Here is a 23,350-nt window from a genome sequence, read left to right as displayed (position 1 = left end):
GAACTTTTAGACACCTAAATAAAACATTAAACATAGATAAACCAAAAAACTAATTGCACAGTTATGGAAAAAATCTTGAAACGGATCTTTTGGGACTAATTAGTCCATGATTAGCTATAAATGCTACAGTAACCAACCTGCGATAATGACGGATTAATTAGGCTCAAAAGATTCGTCTCGCGGTTTCTAGGCTAGCCGTAAAATTCGTTTTTTCATTCGTGTCCGAAAACTATTTTCGACATCCGGTCAAACGTTCGATATGATGTTTTTGCTAAAAAAATTTGGCAACTAAACACCACCTAATTTGTGCTGATTTCCGCATGATTGTAAACGTAGTAGTACTATGAGCAATATGAGTTAGTGCTGTTGATGGTTGCTAGTTTTGCGTCAATTTTTTCACTCCGGTTGTTCTTTAGGGTGCGTTTTTCTTCTTTTTCTTGAATAGCTTAATGCTCAAGTGATATATTAGAATTATTTAAGAGTATCAACGAAATTAATTAAATATAAGCTAAAAACTCAATCAAAATTTTTGATAGAAATTTATACATAGAAAATTTTATAGAAATTAGGCTATTTAGGAGCTTGGGAAACATGCATATTTATCTACAATATTATCAAAAAAAACAGTAGCATCTGAAATAAACTTAAATTCAACCTTTCAAAATGCCTCAAAAGAACAATTTATTCTAGTTAGTACTACTATCATAGTGTATACAGTATATAGTGATTATTAGGATGTAACAAACATACTTTTTTTATCTAAAATATGACAAACTTATTACCACTTAATTTATATATGTATATGACAAGTATTTGCACCAAAATACCAATATTGTAAGGCTAAGGATGAGGAGGTCCAGAAAATTTGGAAGCATCTATCTCTTTTAAGGTCAGGAGTGCATGACACTGCTGCAGTGAAGGCAGCTACCAATTTCCCATTTTTAACCAAAAAAACCTACCTTTTGCCACCTCCATTCCTAAAAAACTCTCTCTTCTCTCTCCAATTGCAGGTATGGCAACCTCAAAACCCTAGGACCCCAAACCCCCCGGAGAGATCTCCGCCGCCCGGCCCACAATCCGACGACCCAAGTCACTCCGGCCGTTGTACTTAACGGAGCCGCAGCCAGCATCTTCTTCTCCACAGCAAGACTCCCACTCCCAGTCCCAGTCCCAGGCTCAGCCTCAGCTGCTAGGTTTCTTCTTCTTCTCAAGAGGAGAACAAAAAGGGAATAAAAATGGGAGCTTGAACCCCTCCCAAATCCGCACCTTACGCGCAATCTGTACACCTGCTCCTCTTCGCTTGGACCTTTCTTCCCCGATTCGTCGCCCGCTCTGAGCAACCGGGAGGGATCCGTTTCCCATTCTTGATGCTCTCAAGCTGAGCTGCACGAGAAAGCGGCGCCCATTTTTTTTTTTTTGGGGTTTTGGTTTTGTGGGCGAGAAATCTTGTCAAAGGCGCCGCCTTTTCTTGCGACGGTAATGGCGGGGTTTTAGCTCGCTGAGCAACAGTAGATCTCGTTTTGTTCCGATGGTGACGGAGATGGCGACGCGCGGGGAGGCTTACGGTGCGGCGGCGGCAGACCGGGACATGGAGCTTTTCAGGAGCGGCTCCGCGCCGCCCACGGTGGAGGGCGCCATGGCCAGCGCCGCCGCGGCCGCCGGCGACGTCTTCCTGGACGACGAGCTCCGGGCCGACCCGGCCTACCAGAGCTACTACTACTCCAATGCGCACCTCAACCCGCGCCTCCCGCCGCCGCTGCTCTCCAAGGAGGACTGGCGCTCGGCGCAGCACCGCCTCCGCTCCTCCGGGCTAGGGGGGATCGGCGACGGGAGGAGGCAGCCGGCCGCGGCGGCGGCGGCGCAGGGGGATGGCCTTGTGGGGCTGCCCGGGATTGACCTCGATCGGCAGGGGAGCTTCTCCAGCATCTTCCAGGTGGTTTGCTCGCTCTGATGGATTAAAGATCTCATCTTTTCCCTTCCTTTTATTTGGGTATATCTTCATCTTGATTCAGTATACTGTATATATGCATGTTATGGGAGATATTCTTGACTTTGCAGCTGTGTGCATTTGTTGACTTTATGCTACATGTAGTAATGCCTTGTGTTCAACTACCATTTCCTCTTGGTGTGTCAAGTCCACCTTACCCAAAATGGTTGAACCACTTAATAAGCTTAATTGTTCTTATTAATAGTCACATAGAGGGGAATACCCAAAACTTCCTTTCTTTCAGTTTATCTCAAGAATTTTAGCCCATCCTTTTGGAGATTTCGTTTCCTATTCAGTTTCATCTTATCCAGTCCAAGGTAATTGATCAGATTTGTACAACATGTTACGCACTATGCAGGAGAACTCATATCAGCGGGACATGGGTAAGCAGGGTGCCAACCGCAACAATAGTGACTTTCTGGATTCTTCTCGGGCACAGTATGCACTTCGTGAGACTAGAGCTATGGGTGGTCTGCAGAGTGACAGCACTGTGCAGAAATTGGCTGAAGTTCAGAACAATGATTCATCAGCACATACATATGCCTCTCTTTTAGGATCGTCGCTTTCTAGAAGTGCATCTCCAGATCCTGAGCTTGTGAGGAGGGTCCCTAGTCCTTGCCTGCCTCCAATTGGTGTCAAAGTTAGTGCTGATGATAAGAAGAACAATGGTGGTTCCTCTTCCTTCCGCCGCAGTTCATCTGCTATTGGTGAATCTGATAATCTCATAGCTGCTTTATCTGGGATGAATTTATCATCATCGAGGGCAACCAATGGACAAACTATGACTCAATCTGAGCTGTACCAGGATGTTGATAATGTCCGTAAGTTTCTATTTGATCGGCATGGTGATCAATCAAATGGAAGCCAGCAACGCTCCTACATGAAGAATCCTGAGCAAGGACATTTTAAGACACCTGATGGCTATTCTGCAAATTCGCCTAATTCTTCTTTGATCAGAAACCAGATTAATGCTGCCAATTTCACATCGTTTGACAATTTGCCTGCTGGATCTGGCTTTGCTTCCCCTAGGATCGGCTCTAGGTCCCCAGGAGGGACATTATCTTCAAGGCAGAATTTGGTTGGTGCATCTAACTTTCTGAACTACAATGGAATTGGAAGTCCAAATGCAGCAACTTCTCTTCAAGCGCCTATTGATCCAGCGTATATTCAGTACCTTCAGGCAGCTGAGATTGCTGCCCAACTAGCAGCTAGCTGTGATGATCCTCTCATGGCCAGTGGCCATCTGGGAAGTTCTTACATGGATTTACTTGGTCCTCAGAAAGCTTACTCTAGTCCACTGCTTCAGTCACAGAAGAACTGTGGTTACTATGGAAACCTCGGATTTGGCCTTAATTATGCTGGAAGTCCTTTGATGAGTCCTGTTCTTCCCTCTTCCCCTGCTGCACCTGGTAGTCCACTTAGGCATGGTGAGCGCAGCATGCGTTTACAATCGGGTATGAGAAACTTTGGTGGTTCCTTTGGTTCATGGAATACCGATCTAGGTGGGAAGATGAACATCAATATGATGCCCTCACTCTTGGAAGAATTCAAGAGCAACAAAAGCAAATCTTACGAGCTCTCTGAAATTGCTGGTCATGTTGTTGAATTCAGGTAATCTTGTCAATTTCATTACCTTGCTGCTTCTATAGCCTGCTGAATTGCAGTACTCAAGTACAGCATACAGCTACTAATGGTTTTGACCAGTTAAGAAACTTTGATGATTAACCAAATAAGGTTTGACATGAACCACAATATGGCTTGATTTGTGTTTTTTGTTTACTCCAGTTTGTTTCCATCTGTTCCTTAGAACATGCATCTATCTAATTTTTTGGGAGAAAGGTTAGAGATATGCTTTGGCATGAGCTGCCTTATGTGAAAATAATAGTAAAACACAAGGAGCAAACACGTCTCTTTCCATCCAATCTCTCTCTTTTTAAATATGAATTCTGACAATGCTTTTGTCCATATTGATGTTACATGGTTTATCTACTAATAAGTGACAAACTTGTAGTGCTGATCAATATGGAAGCCGCTTCATACAACAAAAGCTAGAAACGGCCAGTACTGAAGAGAAAGACATGGTTTTTTCAGAAATCATGCCTCAAGCTCTCACGTTGATGACTGATGTATTTGGAAATTACGTTGTTCAGAAGGTAAGGAAAAAAACAATCTGTTCAAGTGTGACTGTGTGATAATGTCCTTATAGTTTGCCATCTATCCAGTTTTTTGAGCACGGAAGCCCGACTCAGATAAAGGAACTTGCCGACCAGCTTATTGGACGTGTTCTTGCTCTCAGTCTTCAGATGTATGGATGCCGGGTTATACAGAAGGTGGTTATCACTTGATTTTTTTCTTAAACCTAGGAAATAATTAAGAGTTTCTATTTTTGAAATTATTTTTTTATCTGGTAGGTAGTAATGCGTGTTATTTTCCTTTTGAATGGGCAATAGTTACAATCCTATTTAATGCACTGAAAACTTGTTCTACCTCTATATACTTCCCAAGGACTGTAAATAACTCCTTTTGCATTATACAAGTAAATAAATGCTTGGAAGAGTAGAGCAAGGCAAAATTGTCATAACTAATTGAAGCTGTGTATAAACTTTCAGTGAATGGTACAGTTCCTCACTTCTGAAGAAAGATACCTCAAATGTATTCTCCCTCATCCAGTAACAACAATACCAATCTATGAAAACACTTCCAGACATTTTTATAGCTATTGATGTAGTCATCACTTGCTCATATATGTACAAACAAACCCTTTGCTAACATGTGCAAATACATAAATGGTTGAAAGAGATAGAGGAAGGCAAAATCTTATGTCATGGATGATATACATGCAGGCTATAGAGGTTGTTGGTTTAGATCAGCAGACTAAAATGGTTGCTGAGCTGGATGGACATGTCATGCGCTGTGTACGTGATCAAAATGGGAACCATGTAATACAGAAATGCATAGAGTGCATCCCTCAACATGCTATCCAGTTCATTGTTTCAACATTCTATGGTCAAGTTGTGATGTTATCCACTCATCCATATGGTTGTCGGGTTATACAGGTATGCATATACTATGCCTGTAATGAGTTCATTTTGAGTTATACATATGCTAATATATAGACCCACTTGTCATCATTCATGTGAACTCCCAGAGGGTGCTGGAGCACTGTGATGATCCTACAACGCAACAAATAATGATGGATGAGATTCTCCAGTCCGTTTGCTTGCTGGCTCAAGATCAATATGGCAACTATGTTGTTCAGGTCAGTCCCATAAATTTTTGCAAGATTATTGTATCATATACCTTTTGAACATGACTGAATTTCTATGTTGTCTTACCATTTACGCGGTCTAATCTAAGTACTTCAAATTGGTTTTTCTACTTGGTAATTAGTAGCAAGCATGTGCTAGCTGTTTAGTATTAAGTATTACTTCCTCAATCCCAAAATATAACTTGTAGCATTAAAAAATTGTCCTAGAATATAGCAACTTCTCTACCTAGTCCCTTCTTTCAACCAATTACAGCTATCTTGCATTTAATTTTGTCACATACTTTCTCATCTCAACCAATCACAACCATCCCCCATTTAATTCCACCTACTTCCTTAGTCTTGTGAAAAACTGTAAAGATATTTTTGGGATGGAGTATTGTTTAATATTAATACTAAGATGTAGATATTTCCACATCTCCAGTCTTATACTTTCTTAAGGGTGACGTCGAAGTGAGGTAAACAGTTTTCTGAGTTTACAGCAGCATCTGTAGGTTATTGTACTCATCCTGCCGCTCTGTAAATTGTTATTGAATGGATGGCGACTACTTACTTAAGCTGCTGTTGAATTCTGCTTGTTGACATTTTGCAGATTTAACTCTGAGAATCTTGGCATCTCATGTTAGTTTGTGCAAGGTGTTTTCATTTTTGCAATGTTTTGTTTTTAACATCATACTCATTACTTCACAGCATGTACTGGAACATGGAAAACCACATGAAAGATCTGCTATTATTGAGAAGTTAATTGGACAAATTGTACAAATGAGCCAGCAAAAGTTTGCATCAAATGTCATTGAGAAGTGCTTAGCCTTTGGCAATCCTGTAGAACGCCAGATCCTGATCGGTGAAATGCTTGGATCCACTAACGAGAGTGAACACCTTGAGGTTCGCATTCTTCCAACTTTACGAAGTTACTAAGTGAATCTTGCCTAAGATTTATACAGTTAATGTCTTGCTAAATCTTGTAATATGTAAAGCTGATTGTAGAGACCTGATGAAAGTAATTTGCGTTCCTCTTGTAGGTAATGATGAAAGACCAGTTTGCCAACTATGTGGTGCAGAAGGTGTTAGAGACTTGTGATGATCAGCAGAGAGAGACGATCCTTACAAGGATAAAAGCTCATCTGAACACACTGAAGAAGTATACCTACGGGAAGCACATAGTAGCACGCGTAGAGAAGCTTGTTGCTGCTGGAGGTATGTTTTTTTTTGGTCTTGTTCCCTCTTCAGTAAGCCATGTTAGAACCATACTTGACAATTCAAAATCTATGCTGTTTATCCCAAAGCTGTCTTAGGGACTAACTGTGGTGTATATATGCAGAGAAGCGACTAGGGCTTCAACCAGCATGCACCACTGCCGCCTGAAGGGCAAGCAATGCTGTACAGCTAACAGTGGCTAGGTTTGCTTTGCACTCACGTTTTCGTTTTTTGCAACTAAAAACGTACCCCCTACAAGGCCAGTATGGCCTCTTTGAGAAGTAATAAAAAAAAACGCATCTCAATCGGTTGCACTGGAGAGTGTACATTATGTAGTTGAGGAGCATGCAGGCAGCAGGGATGGATCATGCCATGAAGTTCTAATCTAATATGGAAGCTGTAAAGAGGAAGATGAAGAAGAGTAAATTAAGAAACATGTTACTCTGCTGTACAAATTTTATTTAGCACTAGAGAGATGAAAAAGGAGGAAGCTGTTAGCTGTCAATATGAGCGAGTGATGAGTTGTTATTGCTGTAACATAACTACTAGTACTCAAGGCACACTAGCCTAAGCCTTGTGTTACAGTTTAAGCTGAAGTTATTAGTATCAGCTTTGCTGAAACTGTTTGCTTGCGTAATCGTCCTTGTTTGTTGTGTACTTGTGTGTTAATCCAGTCAGTGTGCACTGTACTGTAATGTTGTAATCCAGTCAGGATGTTCATGTTCATGTCATGCACTTTGGTGCAAGAAGTTTCTTTTACCTGTCTTTCATCTCATCTGATCACATGATGGAATGCTCTTGTTTTCATGCATGCATTTGTTGCTTATGGTTCCTCCAAAGGTATACATTTGCTTTGCATGTCCTGGCACCAAGGTAATCAGTATGGGGACACTGGAAGGATCGTTTTTGGTTAGTAGTATCATATAAAACTATGGCTTTGTTATTTTTTTTAGATGAAGGCAATGCTTACCCCACCGGATTATTCATCTTATTTAAAAAAATATTTGTGTAAACATAAGTTGGTCTTCATAATACATTTAACAGTAAATTATTTGTTAGCAATGTAAATAATAATTTTACAAATTTTGAAATAAAATAAATGGTAGAACACGCGTCTAGAAGTAAGCGGTTTCAGTAGGGAGCAACGATTAATAATATTATCTCAGGAGCTATCTGCAAGTACGTGTACGCAGGACGTGTGCTTCACGGGAATCGTAAGTATGTAATCAAATTTGGCAGCGTATATATACGCATGGGCTTTGCGCCTTATTTGCCGGTGAATTAATAACAGATTGTTTGACTACAATTAGTGCACGTGCAAAGCACGTTTGTTAGTCGGTTCTTACTTTTCACCATCAAATAAACAAATACTTCATAATGATACAGATGATAGCCATAAAAGAAAGTAGAAAAATGTACAACAGTAACTTAACTTTGAGTTGATTCTTAGCAACTATATAAAGCATATTTATTTGACTACATGGGAATGAATAAGATGGGAATAATATACGTTATTAACAAAATATTTTGGTATATTAGTTATAAAACTATAATTAATTTTATATTTTTATATACTATCGCCTCTAAATGATATACACTGATCGAGTGAATGATATTTGACTCCCTGTTAGCTGCCGGAAGATTCAGAGGTCGACCACATCACGTGCATGGCATGGATTTAATCCAGATATATACTTCGCTCGTGCATCACGCATGCACAAGTACATATACTACTCCACCTGCTATTAATCATTATAAACAAATTAGCTAATATTATAAATACAGATTAATTCTCGACCTCACGTATTATATGTTATCTCCGTCTTGAATGTTTGATGCCGTTAACTTTTTAATACATATATGACCATTCGTCTTATTAAAAAAATGATATAATTATTAACTATTTTTATATTATTTCATTTATTGTTAAGTATACTTTTCTGCATATATATATATATATATATATAGCTTTAAATATTTTATAAAAAAATTAAATAAGAATCAAACGTATATAAAAAAGTGAATGATATTAGAGACAAAGAGTATAACAATAAATAATTAACACATATATCGATCGACCCAGCTTCAATCTCTATAAATACGCCTGCACATAGCTAGCTAGCTAAGCAGCAAGCAACTAAAGTATATCCAGTACATACAAAATATGGGCGGCGGTGTGAGGTCCGGCGGCGAGCAGGCGGAGGAGGAGGTGAAGAGGTCGTGGCCGGAGGTGGTGGGGATGCCGGTGGAGGAGGCGAAGAAGGTGATCCTGAAGGACATGCCCGACGCCGACATCGTGATGCTGCCGGCGACGATGGACTTCCGGACCAACCGCGTCCGCATCTTCGTCGACACCGTCGCTAACACCCCCACCATCGGCTAGCCGGCGACCTACACCTAGCTAGCTGCTTAATCTACTCATCAAAATAATAATCAATCACCCTGCAGGCTGCAGTGCAGTGCAGCAAGTGATGATATAATTAATGTTGTGTGTTTGTGGTTTTCTTTCTTTTTCTCCCTACAAATAAAAGGCATAGTGTCTGCTTGCTGTATCAGTTGCCACCATAATCTGTCTTCAAGTTTTCGGCAGTGCAGGTGTTACGATCGAGCAAGTGTGTCTGTACCGTGTTTTAAGAAATAATAATAATCAACTAATGTATCATATAATGCACATGCTTATTTTTACAGTGTGGCCAGGACATGATTTGTTAATGACGAAGCATTACAACGAATTAACGATCGGTTTTTTCTCCTCCGATTTGTTCGCAGTCGACAACCATGCTTTCCTTCTCTTGCTGAGGCTGCAGCCAGGTTTCCGACCAACATGCGTACGTGCGACCATCTTCGATGCGAGCTCTCCCTCCCTCCCTCCCGTACGTTCTACCTCACCGCCGGCATGGCTATGCATGGATGGTCACACCAGCGAGCATGAAGGTGACGATCCAGAGGAGACGCACATCAGATGTACATATGGATGCATGGATCTCACTGAAAGCCGCCTGATGAGATGACCCAGGAAGTAGATGGATATAGCCAGGGTTCCCGAAACCGTTCCTCCCGTCCGTACCGCGGTACGATTAATTACTGCACGGTAACCACGGACACCATGAAAATTACGATAAATTTGAATATAAAAAAAGTTAAATTCATAATCTACGGTTATCGTGTGGTTTCGGGTCAAAACCTCATGGTTTCAACTGAAAACCGTGTCTAGTGCAATCTAACAGTTGGATGCAAATTAATTTTGAAAAAATATGTAAAAATACAAGAAAAATAGTATATAGCTATATTTATGACATTTAGGACATATTATAGAGAAAAAAAGAGAAAATTTTAGTATGACTTTTTCTAAATTTTTGACAAATTTTGACATCACAAGTATACCTACAACTATATATTACGTACAAAAGTATTACATGTTTAAAAACATATATGATTACACATGTAATTTAACTTACTTTGGATACTAAAAATTAACAAAAAAGCCTACAACAAAATAGTACTAGCTATCTACATCACAAATAGCTAATGCAATAAAAAATATGCTTCATGTATCAAGTATCAACTACATAGTCAACTAAGTGCTACGAACATTTAAATATGTGCCTCATGTATCAAATACATACTCAACTAGGTGATGTGAACAATGCCATTTTTTATTTTACCCAACTATTTTTTGGTACTGGATTTTTATTCATTCGTAAATTTAGTTTTTTCATCAATTTTTTTCACCAAACGTAATTACAAATCAACCTCTACATCATATGTTTTTCCACATTTTTTCTTAATTTTTTTAAAATTCGGGTCAATTTCATATGGTGAAATCACGACATGTCGTAGCCATGCCCCGGCGGAGAACTCGGTTACCACGTTAACATGAACCGTGGATACAGTACAGGTCCAACAAATTGTAGGTCAAGCCCACCTAAAACAAGCTTCCTCGGCTTGCCGTGTACGTGATCATGGCGCCCGGCAACGACGACGACGAAATCGGCTTTCTCGGTCTCCTTTTCTCTTTCTCTAGGTACGTACACTTCATAAAATGATTATGAAATTTTCTACTACTCACCTACATTTGATAATGCAAATTAACGAACCTCTCAGTTTTTTTTTTTCCTAAGCCTCCTTCCGATTGCATTGGTACCTACCTCCATGTTCTTTTTTTAATTTAACTAAAGCCTCACTTCTTCTTATATGCATAAGCAAAATTTAAAAATTTAACCTTAAATTTAGAGTTTGTTTTGAGGGTTTTTATCATAGTTTATTTTTTAGGCTTTGTTTCTTGATTACTAATAACAATATATAAAAGTTTTATTTATAAATTATTTTCATTTGTTTTACTCCAAGTATCAATGGTTCAGAGGAGTACTGAAGTAACATGTGGTAGTGTTAAGATGCTAGTCAATGTCTCTTATGCTTGCCTGGTAAATCAATGAGGATAGATATATAGTCTCTCTCGTGGCAAAATCAATACACTGTTCTAATTAATGGTTATTAATCTGTGTGGCGTAGTAGTTCTGGACTAGCGGGAGCACCAGAGAGTGTCATGTCATGTGGAGGAGTTTGAGTTGACCTTACGAGTAGGACTGCGTATCCTCTGTCATTGTTAGCACCACTGATACGTAGATCACAATCAAAGCATGTAATGAGGATGATGTGAAACCGTAACACAGGAATCAGATGCGCTTTGGAACTTCATTGAGTGATAGTATAGTGAGTTATCTTCCAAATGCAACAGCTGTTCAATCTGCGTTCTTAACCAAACAGAAATTTAATGGAGAAACCAGCCAATAAATCACTACATCATTGTGTGTGTACAAGAACAGTTTCTGGTTTCTAACAGTTATAATGACAACGAACAGAGTCATCAACATGATATATAACGATTAATGAGCAATATTTGTTTGAATCCTATCGATCTTACCACAGTGGACATCCCAGGACCACAAAACCCACAGCAGCTTCAGAACATTCGACGAATTCATGACAGGTTTACATTGGTATGGATCACGCACAACTCTTGCTAGTAACTTATTCAGTACCCTTCAAATTTTATAACACAATTAAGCGAAAACAACACTAAGCGGACTCCGACTTGGTGTAGATCCTGATTGCAACAGCCAGGCCCAAGATGGCCAGGGGAACCAAGAACTGGAGGATCTTGATGATGAACTCCGGGGTCTTGTCCTGGTTGTAGTGCGGTTGCTTTGGGGGAACGTACTTCGTCCTCGCAGGTATTGTAGATGCGTCGATGTCGCCAACATAGTACTCATCCATCATCGCGCGAGCCGTGGTGCTGTGCCCGACATCTTCAAAATCATCGGTTGCATCCTTGCCTGCACAAGGTGGCGAAGAACATGTAAGACCGTTAGTTATGGGGGGTGATTGTTCGGCAAATTTGCAAACGAAAAATATAATTTGTGAATAAACTTTTATATATACGTATTATTAGCGATTTAAAAGTCAAGGCTGAAAAGTAAACTTTGATAAAAAAACCTCAGAATCAACTCTAAGTTTAAAGTTAAAATTTAAATTTTGGCTCATAAGCAGAAGCGAGAAGCGAAAAGATGGAGGTGATTATTACTTAGAAGGCCAAAACATGAGAATTCAGAAGGCATACCAGTCGAAGATAGCAAGACATCGTCACCCCCTGGATGGTCCTCAAGGAATCTTGATACATTGTATACCTGGACAATATATCAGAACATTGATGATGAGGTTCCAGTAAAAAGGTTACATTCTTCATCTTCCCAGACCTTTTGGCATGAAAAGATATAACTTTTAGCATAGCAAAAAGAGAGCTAATGATACAGGACAACCATATTGGCTCCTACCATGTCCAACCAGTAGAGAAGAGGAGGACTGCTTGTAAGACTAATCAACAGGATTACATGGACTAAGAGCTTTTCCTACGGAAATTCATTGTTCTGTCCCAGTGTCCCGTGTCCATGTTCAGAAATTTACATAGACAATTTTGCAGTGTTGACTGACATATGTTGAGCAAAACAGTGTGTTGATTCATATGAAACTTGTTAAGGAGCTATACATAGAGTTTGGATCTGCTAGCACTCATTCCCCTTTCTTCCATGTAGAGCAGGAAACAAAGGAAAGCCCATGTATTATTGCTAATTTGATATCAGAAGGCAAGAAGAGAATTCACAGGTGGCAGGCAAACACAGCCATACATACAGGTCACTCATGGGGTGCGGTGAATCAGACAAAACTCTTCTTTCCTGGCCAGATCTGCCATGACGTAGTCACCATGACAGCACCAGAGAACCAAGAACCAAAGAAACGAATCGAAATTCTTCCTCGATTATTTGGGGGTTTAGCGGTCAGTCAGTCGATGAACAGATAAAATCAATTGGGGGAAAAAACAGGTTGAGGCATATGGGCATAGCAACAGGAGGATCAAAATCGAAAAGTACTAACAAGCAAATAAAGCATGATGGAAAAGACGAGACCTTTCCGCCGATGACGAGCCAGCAGTCGTCCTTGGAGTTGTGCTTGGCGACCTCCTCGAGGGTGTACACCTTGCTAGACATCTTCTTCTTCTTCCTCCTTACCTCTTCTTGGTTGGGTAAACGAGATCCAACAAAGCGAAGGAAGGGAGAAGAAGAACAGCAGCAGGAAGAATCAGGGAGGCGGCCAAAGATGAGATTTTGTTAGGCCTGTCGTGCCGTCTCGGCTTGTGGGGATGGATTCAGAGGAGAGAGCTGCCTCGTCTCAACTCTATAAATAAAGACGAAATAAAAGAGGGAAATTTGAGAGCCACCGAAAAAAACGAGAATGCAAATTACGGTCCACCTACCCCCATCTCACCCGTCCCCTCTCAAACCGAACTCTTCAACGCCGTCAATTCCACAACCTCTTTTTCCTTCTCCTTCTTCAGAAGAGCTAGTATTTTTTTTCCTTTCCATTGATTCTGTTTTTATAATAATTTGAAACCGATTATGTTTATAATTATCGAGAGCAAGTTTAATGGTAAAGTTAGGATTGCGTCTATAATTACTCAGACCAAATTTAATAATAAAACTAACTTACTGACTAAGGTTGTATTAGAGTTAACAAATATAATACGTTAGAAGTACACATATAACTAGCTCTTATGAATGCACTTATATTTTTTTCTCTCGCTTCTCCATTCTACAACTTATAATATAATATTATACTTGCTCTTATATCACTATGTCGAATCCACACTATATTATATTTATCTGAACAACCTAAATCATAGGTGTGACAAAGAACTGTGCGATATTACCAACGGTGTCATAATCAAAGAACCATATTAAAAGGTAAATTTTAATCTTTCTTAATTATTTGAGTTGTGTTTTTTTTTCTGGGATAGTTGGATAAAAGAATATTATGTTACTTGCTCCAAAGTTCCACGGTTGGTGGCTCCTCTGCCGAGAGTCTAATTAATAGAAGCGCCTATAACAATCCTAAACCTTTTCCAACTTGAAGACCGTTTATTTTCTCTGATGACCGGTGATCTTGGCACTATCAAATCAAAGCCTTGTGTCTTTTTTATGCCAGGAATTCATTTACAATTATCTTCAGATCTGCATCTTCATTTTATATTTCAGATCCAGATCTTCATTTGAGTTACTTCTTGATACGAAAAGAGGATATTTAATTTATAGGCAAATGAGTTATTATTATGATATTTTACAAGCAAGGACGTTGATTACAACATGGAGCAGGGTATTGTAAGTTGGAGGGAGCTAACACACCTACCACCATTTTAGGTCACACGTTCAGTCTACTTACACACTACAAACAAATGGCACATAATTAATTTAGCAAATATAATATGTGATAACCTTTTAGTAGGCCACATAATTAAGGAAATTTAGTATAAGTTCTTCAAGGAGAGACCACCCAGGCCCAGCAAGTGTTAAAGATAGGCCATGGATAAGAGAAGAATGACATCAGTTTCTACTAAAAATAAATAAATAATGCTGGTTGTTGCAGAGCACAGGACAAGTGAAGCTTCTGGAGAGTAGAGTAGAGCATCATTTGGATTTGGAAGGTTAGCTGGACAATCTTGAAACTGACAGGGAAAGGATAGCTGAAAAAAAAAAACAACAAAAAGAAGAAGAAATTTGTGGCTGAATTTTCATTTCCCAGTGGCGCCCACGGATTTGAGTGCTGTGGTCAAGCCAAGCCAACCTTTGCAAGTTGTTTATAGGTAAGGTAGGTGGTGTTTAGATTAAGAAAATTTTTGAAAGAATTGTCACGTCAAATATTTGATCGGATGTCGGAAGGGGTTTTGGACACGAATGACAAAATGAATTTCACAGCTAGCCTAAAAACCGCGAGACGAAACTTTTGAGCCTAATTAATCCGTCATTACCATGTATTGGTTACTGTAGCACTTATGGCTAATCATGGACTAATTAGGCTCAAAAGATTCGTCTCAAAATTTCTTCTGTAACTGTGCAGTTAGTTTTTTGGTTTATCTATATTTAATGCTTTATTTAGGTGTCCAAAAATTAGATGTGATGTTTTTGGAAAAATTTTAGGAACTAAACAAGGCCTAACTGCATTCATGGGAATTATTGACTGGCCTCTACTACTTTCATGGTTTACTTTTCAGCTAATATTTCTGACATTTCAAATAACCTTTTTTTAATTTTCCTAACACTACCTTTGAGGCTTGAAATAAGCTCAAATGATTCACACTTGGCCTGAACATGAAATTTGCTGAAACATGCATTCCTGTTTGCAGGCATGAATGGCCATAACAAGACCATTACTACTGCTAGCAGATAACGTTGAGTATGTGCAACTGTACTTGCATTCATTCATTCATGGCCATTGATCCTCCAATTCTTGCAATTTGCCGGATTATTTATCGATCGTATAGTAATGGGCTCAGACGCTGACACACAGTCTTAAACACAAAGATGTGGACACCTAGCTTAATTAGCTTGTTGTAGTGGGATTACAAACTGTCGATTTCATGACATGTTTCTCCCTCGCGAGAAAACTATTTGTCTCCAATGTGATTTAGTTCGTGTTTTTCACATTGCATCTGTCCTTTTTGCATATAACCAAACCACAAGCAGCAAAAAAATCAAACACGCACACAAGTTGACCAAAAGCCGTTGGGAATTTGGTTTAAAGAGAAGCTCGATCACGAGGTTTATTGCTTCATCCATGACTTAATTATCAGCAAAATGAAAATCAAACCCAAACAAACAGATCATACACTTCTCTCTCTTTTTGGGTTCTTCGATGAAGATTAAAAAAAAAAGAGGGTAAAAATTGAAACAACAGTGGGTCGAGTTGAAGGTGAAGAAGAAACATTTTGAAGATGAAATGGACGAGATGTTGATGTTGATTGATAATATAATATGGATAATGGATAAGATTAGTGGTCCTTGGTGGGGTAGGAGGCCATCTTGTTGATGCCACAGAGGCCCCTCTTCATCCGGATGTAGCCCTTCTCGCCCCAGTGTGGGCCCCATGAGTTCTTCACGATGATGTAATTCTGGCCCTTGCTTGTCCCGTATCCGACGGCTGTCACACCGTGATCCAGCTCCTCACCACATGGACCATCAAACACACCCTGTACGTGGTTATAATATATTACCAACAATATTAATTAGTTTTTTCTTTATGATGATTCATATATATTGTTCTATTACAACTTGGCCACACGAATAGCTACTATAATGACATAAAAGTAGATATAGATATGTTTATAAAAGAAAATTTAATAAGTTTATTATACAATATTTAATATACTTATTTTAGTAAAAATATAAAAAATGAAAAGTTTGAGTACAACCATAATACTATATAAGTTTATTATACAGTATTCCATATACTTATTTAGTAAAAAATAAAAAAAATGAAAAGTTTGAGTATAAAGTTGGAAGAGTAATACTCCCTCTTTTTCTAAATATTTGACGCCGTTGACTTTTTTTATACACGTTTGACTATTCGAATTATTCAAAAAATTTATATGATTATTAATTACTTTTATATCATTTTATTTATTGTTAAATATACTTTTATGCATATATATTTATAGCTTTATATATTTGATAAATTTTTTTAAATAAGACGAATAATTAATCGTTTATAAAAAAAATCAACGGCTTCGAACGTGTAGGATAAGTAGAGGTGAGGTGAGGTACGTACCCCGCTGTAGAACTGGAAGTGGCGGCCGGAGGCTTCGATGGCGACGCTGACGGGCTGGTGGGCAAGCGCCTTGATGAGCGCCTCGTCGTCGTTCTCCGGCACGTCCTCGTAGCCGGAGATGGTCACCGCCGTCGCCCCAGCTCCCTTCTCCAGGTCGCAGTCGCCCTCCTCCATGGCGTACGGGTAGGCCTCCTCCGTGTGCAGGCCGCCGCTGGAGGCGATGTAGGAGAAGGCGTAGTCCATGAGCCCGCCGCTGCACCCGTTGTTCCCGTCGGTGCTGCAGTCGATCAGCTCCTGCTCCGACAGCGACGTCAGGTTCCCCGTCACGATCGCGTTGATCCCCTCCACCGCCGCCACCGTCGAGAACGCCCAGCAGCTGCCGCACTGCCCCTGGTTCTTCACCTCCGTCACCGCGCCCTTCTTCCTCCAGTCCATCTCCTTGGGCACCTCGCCGTCGGCGTCGCTGTACCTGAACTCGCTCACGCTGCCCGTCTTCCTCGCCGGAGCTGGCGTCAGGCCGAGGTACGCCGCCTTGAACTCGTCGTGCGTCAGGTCGGCGAACTCGTTGAGGCCCAGCCAGTAGCTGGTCACCTTCTTGTTGATCTCGTCGATGTGCTTGAGGTTGTCCTTGAACACCTCGAACCGCCTCACCTTCTCCTCGAAGCTCGCGTACGCCTTCCGGTACTTGGCCACCCACTTCTCGAACAGCTCGATCAGCCGGTCGTGCGACGCCAGGTCCTCCTCCGCGTACCCCACGATGGAGAACTCGCTGCCGGCGCCGGCGCCGGCGCCGGCGCAAGCCACGCCGCACAGCAGCAGGCCGACGGCGGCCACGGACAGCTTCAGCTTCAGCTCCATGTCTGAAGAATTGTTCTTTTTAACTAAACTAGATTGATTTGGTGCAGGAAGGATGAACGAAGAATGCATGCATGGATGGGTATTTGTAGCCATTGATTCGGGCAGGCAGTTGCTTGGAAGCAAAGGCTCAGGCTCTGAAAGTGAGCAACAGTTTTGAGTGTATGCTGAATCATGCCAAAGCTTTAAGCTTTGCTCTGAATGTCTGTCAGGCTGAGACTTTGCTTTCAAGCATGCATGCATGCATCCATCCATCAATCCTGGGTGCAGAAAGCTAAGATGGCATTCTTTTCTTGGTTAGCTGCAACTTGAGAGAAGATAGATCTATCTGAGCGCGCATGAACATGGCTGAAAGCGAACTGGACAAGATTGTACATGGAACCGACTGCAACCTGATGGATGAACAATCTGCATCAGCTTTCACGAGTGCACTTCATGTTATTGGTGCTGCTTACTGCATCTTCTGAAGATAGTGGACAGTGATTGATTTCTATGTGTTCACCAGATCAGGGTCAGTGCATGCCATCTCTTTCGTAAATTTAGGAGAATGTTTGTCTGTTGGACCACGGGTTCCTACACTACATGGAGTAAAACAGGGGCATCGAGGTCATCATACTCTGTCATCTGCATACATCATTCCCTGGCATACTCGTTTCTCCTGCAGCACAACATGCAAAAGTCAACATAAGCTAGCTACTCCAGTTGCAGGAGGAACATTCGCAAGATGACTTCTTCTTCTTTTTTTTTTCCCTGTGTTTTCACTTAAAATTGTAATTGACATCAACAGTTGATCTTTAAATACTGATGAATGATTGTGAATTAAATGGCATTTATCAGTGTTGTCACGTACTATACTATTTACCATTTGTCAGTAATAAAAACATTCTGATTGCAGAAGTGTATTTGACTGTCAAGATTGAAGAACATTCTGATTGCACAAGTGCATTTGACTGTCAAGATTGAATAACCTCTGCATCATTCACGTCACCTTACCACAGCCAAGAAGATGACTGTTTTCTTTAAAGCAAGAACTGACAGTGCACTGGCACTAGACCAAATCAGCTCATAAGCAATACCTTCAAGAAAAGAAACTATCGATACACGCTGCTGTGGCCTCATTAGTGACAAAATTGTTTTGCCTCCTACACATGATATGATAGACTTATTAGCTGAATATTATCCCTGAAGGCCTGAAGATGTTTATCACCAGGTGACTGAACAACCATCGAAGCCGGAAATCAAATGAGCTTGATTGATTAATTTGTGCCCTGTAATAAAATGAGTTTATTGTTCCGGCCCAATAACCGTCTCTGGCGGCGTTCTTCAGCAGAGGAAGAAAAATCCCCGGGCTTCTTCGCTTCTCTATCTAGGGTTTTTAGCGCCCAGCAACAATTAATCCATGAACAAATTAATTCAGGGTCAGTCGGTAAGATTTTATTTGGTTCATGTTTCTGAATTCAGATACGACTTGTTTCTCAGATTAGAACACAATTGTTCCGTTGCAATCTCACAATTGTATTATCACTCTAAATCAAAGTGAGAAGAAATCACGAAATGTTTCTGGTACTGGGGCTGTTTGGATCCAGGGATTTTTTTACTCCCTTATCATATCGGATGTTTGAACGTTAATTAGAAGTATTAAATATAGACTAATAGCAAAAATAATTGCATAAATAAAGGCTATTTCATTAGACAAATTTTTGAGCCTAATTAATCCACGATTAGCAAATGTTTACTGTAGCATCACATTCGCTAATCATGGACTAATTAGGTTCAATAGATTCGTCTCGCGAAATAGTCCAGAGTATGAGAAAAGTTTTATTAATAATTATTTAATACTTTTAATTAGTGTCAAACATTCGATGTGACAGGGACTTGAAAAAAAGTTTGGTGGAACCAAACAGCCCCTAACCACAATGCCGTCACTCTTGATTCATCATGAGTGAGATGTGATACTCAGTATCTACTATCGACACAATCACAAACACACACGCAGGTACAGATTAACAACAGTCAGTGGTATGTACGTTCAGATGAACTTTGAGGAAAGAATTGCCCCTCATGCTGGCTTCTCGTAGCTGTTCTGGTCCCTGAACTCCGCTATCTTGCTCCTGATCATCTCTGCCACGTGAGGCTGGACGAACATGTGTGTAGGATCAAACGTTTGCAAGATGAACTTCTCTGATGCAGGCATTGAAGCATTCAGATTGACGATGAACTGTGCCATTGGCACATCACTGCAAAAGGTATTGCAGGCTGGTTATGCAAAACCTATAACAACACAACAAAGAGAAGCAAAACGGCAAACATGTAGTACATTAAGTTAAGCTGTGTTACCAACCAGGAAATGAACAATCCCTTGATTGCATTAACCATCTTTTCTGTGCTCTGGGCAGTAGAATATGATCTGGTCAGCAAACAAAACAACCATATGAGTGGAGTAGCAACAGACTGGATGGAACTACATGACATGTAGCGACAACCTATACGTACGTGAAAACTTGGAACAAGATTGTGGACCATTGGATCTGAAATGCGCGTCAGAGATTAAGCCTCGCCTACCAAGCGCCTACTCAGGTGTCAGACTTTGTACATTTGCTTGCAAAGACACCATTTGAATCTTGTTACGCTACTAATTGAATAGTCCACATCCTTGCACTACATAACTACTCTTCCAGGTTTCCATCAAAATAAGGCTCTGCACTACACATCTACTCAATTTACCTAACTATCATAATCTAAGGTCAAAGAAAGAAGAAAAAGAAAACGATCATAGTCAGGCTATCATATAAACAGGTGCTGTAATAATCGTAAAGGCTGGGACAAGAGGTTGGCAACCAAGAACAAAGAGCCAAATACAGAGGTTTGCTCCTTGTACCACGGATGAACAGGGTTTCTGATAGGTACATGGCATTTCGGGCCAATGAAAAGGGCGCCAAGTTGTGCTACAGCAGAGGAGTAATATACTAGTTTATATGTAATATGGCTATATCGATGGGAAATAAACAAAAGGGTAGCAAGTTTATGGAAACACAATTACACAACCCTGAATATGCAGGTAATGTGCATCCGTTAGGTCTTTGGGAGCAGCAAACTAATACTGGCCTTGCTCACTTAGTTTAGCAGATTTGGAGTGTATCCTGGGATTATGGGAACCGTGCCAAAAAATTTCTTCATATGATTGTCAAAGAGTTTCAGGATGCGTTTGGTTTGTAGATGAGGTGGGTTGGGTTGGCTCCATCCCTATATTATAGGATGGGTTGGTTTTATTTTTCTGTTTAGTTGGATGGATAAATTAGACCCTGTTTTTTGTTTGGTAGAAGTGATGAGATGGGATGGATTGGACCTGTTTTTTGTTTGATTCAAAGGATGAGATGAGATAAAAGTTAGCTCTCGTATCCAAAATAAAATATTAAAATACTAGGATTAATATATGAATAACCTAAATTAATTGAATGTATATTTATACAAGTAATATATTTTAAATAAATTTAATAAATAAAATTATCTCTGTATGCCGTGGTCGTTCTGAGCCCACCGTTTTGGTGAGATGGGTTAGTTCTGGATCTAGGAGGAATATTCTTCTTATGGGTCTAACCCATCCCACCCATCCAGTGACCAAACAAGGTTAGAAATGGATTAGCTCTGTCCCAACCATCCCTAGAACCAAACACATTCTTATACGATCGATGAATGAGTGTCAACCTAGGATAGGAGTGGAATGCAAACACATCTGCAAGAGGGAACCCTCACCTTTCAGTCAGAGCAAATCACGAAAAAGAAACAGTGGAATCAAAGCGGCGGTCGTGGACAAGTAAACTAGTGTAGCAAGCAAAGGTCGGAGTCGTCCTCACCAGCAGTTGGCGAACGGCGAGGCGCGGCCGCCGCCCCCGCACCGGTGAAGAAGAAGAGCCTTCGATCTGTGGAATCCGGCCTCCCAGGAAGACTACTAGAGCCCATCCACCAGACGCCTCCATTTCGCATTATTTTTTTCCCCGCTGCTGCTAGTCAAGTGCTCTATTCATTTATATAGATTTATGGATATATTTTTATATATGAGTCTAGATTTATTAGCATCTTTATAAAATCAGAGCATAGGTCATTTTATAATATGAAATTGAGTTAATACTGTTCGTCTAGCGTGGAAAATTTTCTCTGTTCCTCAAGATTGTTGAACTGGTGATGTAATTGTAACCTCCACAATCATGTGGAATCGCTAGGCAGCACAGCACAATCTGGATTTCATTCAGATCAGAATCACCGAAAAGCAACACTTGCAGTCTACCACCTTACAAACTACTCCAGTACAAACAGCAAGCAAAGTGCAGTCTTAACATAGAAGAAGCACTAGCGATCTAGAATCTTCTTTACAGAAGCTGGCTGCCATTCTACTGGCTGTTACTTGACAAGTACTGGTAGTAGTATCTTTTGTCGGACGACATATACATACATACATACACACATATATATCTGAAGACAAACCATACATTCATTCATAGCACGAATGCACGACAACAACTTTCATTGTAGTAATAGACAATGCCAAGTTCATAACTTTTTTCTCTAAAAGAAAAGGAAAAATAAAAAGAAAAAAATGGTGGTGCCTGCCTGGCTGCTGTGGATTGACATTGGCAAGTAAAAAGAGAGATGAAGATGATGGCCAACAAAAAAAAAATGGACACTTTTTGCTGAAAGCTTGCAAAAGGGGAGGCAGGGCGACGTGTAACATTAGATGCATGGTCCACCCCATAACTAATAACTGGATCATCTCATCTCATTTTGCTTTGTTTATTTATACAAAGGCATCCTAGGAAAAAGCACCTATATCTAGCTCACTCTCAGTGCTCCCTTATTCACTTCTTCTTTTGCTTCAATATAATTAAGATGGAAAAACAACTCCAAATTTAAGGTTGAAAATAAACTTTTATATACGTGTTCATAGCAATCTAAAAGCGATCTAAAAATAAGGCTAAAAAATAAACTATAATAAAAAACTTAAAATCAACTCCAAATTTAAGGTTGAAAATTCAAATTTTAATTTATAAGCATAAGCAAAAGTCAAAAGACGGAGTGAATATTTGCAATACACGTATGTAAACAAGGACAATATATATTTTTTTTTTGAACTTCGCAATGCTTAATATTCAAGCCTGACTGCAATGCCGTCGAATTCCACATGAACCTTCCATTTGATTTTGAATAGCAAAAAGCATGCTAGATTTGCACAGGATGCAAGCTAGACAAGCTGCTTGCGTAAAGTCGAGCATTCTGAGCTGGGGGGAGTTGAAACCACACATGTCAGATCGTCGATGGCTACGCAAGATCGACCGATATACATGCATGGTCATATGTATATATATTCAGAGAATACATTGTAATGCATGAAAGGTTTCTTTCGTTAATGAGTAATTTTACAGTTTGAAAAGGTATCAGGAGATATCAAAATTTTAGTGTAAAATTTTCGTACCTCTCAATGCCTACTCAAAGACCATAAAATTGCTCTTCATTAATTTGTACACTCTTGAATCATTCAGTCATACTTGTGAGCTTGTTGTTTGTCATACATGGCTGCTACATAACTGCAGTGCATTCATACATAGTTGTACAAGATGCCAGCATGCATATACATATACATATGAGCTTAATTTGCTCCGATTCTTTCTTTTGTATCGCAAGGTACTATTATCAAAATTCTCACTCGTGCTATCCACCTCACAATCAAGCTAGTACTAAAATCTTAACCGTTGGTGATAATAGATCGAACAGTCACAATTGCATGGTACCTCGAGGTACCAGTTTGGTTATGAGACAGATAGCATGAGTAGAAATATTAGTACCTCACGTTATAAAAAGAAGGACAAGAGCAAACATCTATACGTATACATGCATGA

The 23,350-nt window shown here is 40.0% G+C and overlaps 3 protein-coding genes across 3 annotated transcripts; 1 reads left to right on the top strand and 2 right to left on the bottom strand.

Moving 5' to 3' along the window:
• The first annotated feature begins 1,136 nt into the window (after positions 1-1,136).
• On the top strand, positions 1,137-7,173 carry LOC102715302 (pumilio homolog 1-like). Its single transcript, XM_006653898.3, has 9 exons — positions 1,137-1,933; positions 2,346-3,598; positions 3,999-4,140; positions 4,210-4,317; positions 4,831-5,043; positions 5,136-5,246; positions 5,943-6,137; positions 6,275-6,449; positions 6,574-7,173. The coding sequence occupies exons 1-9, from the start codon at positions 1,529-1,531 to the stop codon at positions 6,615-6,617; spliced, it is 2,646 nt and encodes an 881-aa protein (XP_006653961.3). The 5' UTR covers positions 1,137-1,528; the 3' UTR covers positions 6,618-7,173.
• Positions 7,174-11,280: 4,107 nt separating this feature from the next.
• Positions 11,281-13,175, bottom strand: LOC102714734 (cytochrome b5). The gene is made up of 3 exons (XM_006653896.3): positions 12,914-13,175; positions 12,070-12,136; positions 11,281-11,785 (listed from the first exon to the last, which is right to left on the bottom strand). The coding sequence occupies exons 1-3, from the start codon at positions 12,992-12,994 to the stop codon at positions 11,529-11,531; spliced, it is 405 nt and encodes a 134-aa protein (XP_006653959.1). The 5' UTR covers positions 12,995-13,175; the 3' UTR covers positions 11,281-11,528.
• A 2,185-nt stretch (positions 13,176-15,360) lies between these two features.
• LOC102715017 (cysteine protease XCP2-like) lies at positions 15,361-17,555 on the bottom strand. Its single transcript, XM_006653897.3, has 2 exons — positions 16,605-17,555; positions 15,361-16,026 (listed from the first exon to the last, which is right to left on the bottom strand). The coding sequence occupies exons 1-2, from the start codon at positions 17,553-17,555 to the stop codon at positions 15,829-15,831; spliced, it is 1,149 nt and encodes a 382-aa protein (XP_006653960.1). The 3' UTR covers positions 15,361-15,828.
• Between the last annotated feature and the right edge of the window lie 5,795 nt (positions 17,556-23,350).

Source organism: Oryza brachyantha, chromosome 5 (genome assembly GCF_000231095.2).
Source record: "Oryza brachyantha chromosome 5, ObraRS2, whole genome shotgun sequence".
Classification (NCBI taxonomy): domain Eukaryota; kingdom Viridiplantae; phylum Streptophyta; class Magnoliopsida; order Poales; family Poaceae; genus Oryza; species Oryza brachyantha.
The sequence above is the reverse complement of the archived record's forward strand: the minus strand, read 5'-3'. Positions and strand labels throughout refer to the sequence as shown.

What these genes read in the sequence shown, in the direction of transcription:
- LOC102715302 (XM_006653898.3), top strand. Translation starts at nt 1,529, where the DNA reads ATGGTGACGGAGATGGCGACGCGCGGGGAGGCTTACGGTGCGGCGGCG. An exon ending in GGTCATGTTGTTGAATTCAG is followed by an intron (nt 3,599 to 3,998) that starts GTAATCTTGTCA and finishes ACAAACTTGTAG; the next exon opens with TGCTGATCAATATGGAAGCC. An exon ending in ATGGCAACTATGTTGTTCAG is followed by an intron (nt 5,247 to 5,942) that starts GTCAGTCCCATA and finishes ATTACTTCACAG; the next exon opens with CATGTACTGGAACATGGAAA.
- LOC102715017 (XM_006653897.3), bottom strand. Translation starts at nt 17,555, where the DNA reads ATGGCTACAAATACCCATCCATGCATGCATTCTTCGTTCATCCTTCCT. An exon ending in ACTTCCAGTTCTACAGCGGG is followed by an intron (nt 16,027 to 16,604) that starts GTACGTACCTCA and finishes AACCACGTACAG; the next exon opens with GGTGTGTTTGATGGTCCATG.
- LOC102714734 (XM_006653896.3), bottom strand. Translation starts at nt 12,994, where the DNA reads ATGTCTAGCAAGGTGTACACCCTCGAGGAGGTCGCCAAGCACAACTCC. An exon ending in GGCTCGTCATCGGCGGAAAG is followed by an intron (nt 12,137 to 12,913) that starts GTCTCGTCTTTT and finishes TATATTGTCCAG; the next exon opens with GTATACAATGTATCAAGATT. An exon ending in TGTCTTGCTATCTTCGACTG is followed by an intron (nt 11,786 to 12,069) that starts GTATGCCTTCTG and finishes CACCTTGTGCAG; the next exon opens with GCAAGGATGCAACCGATGAT.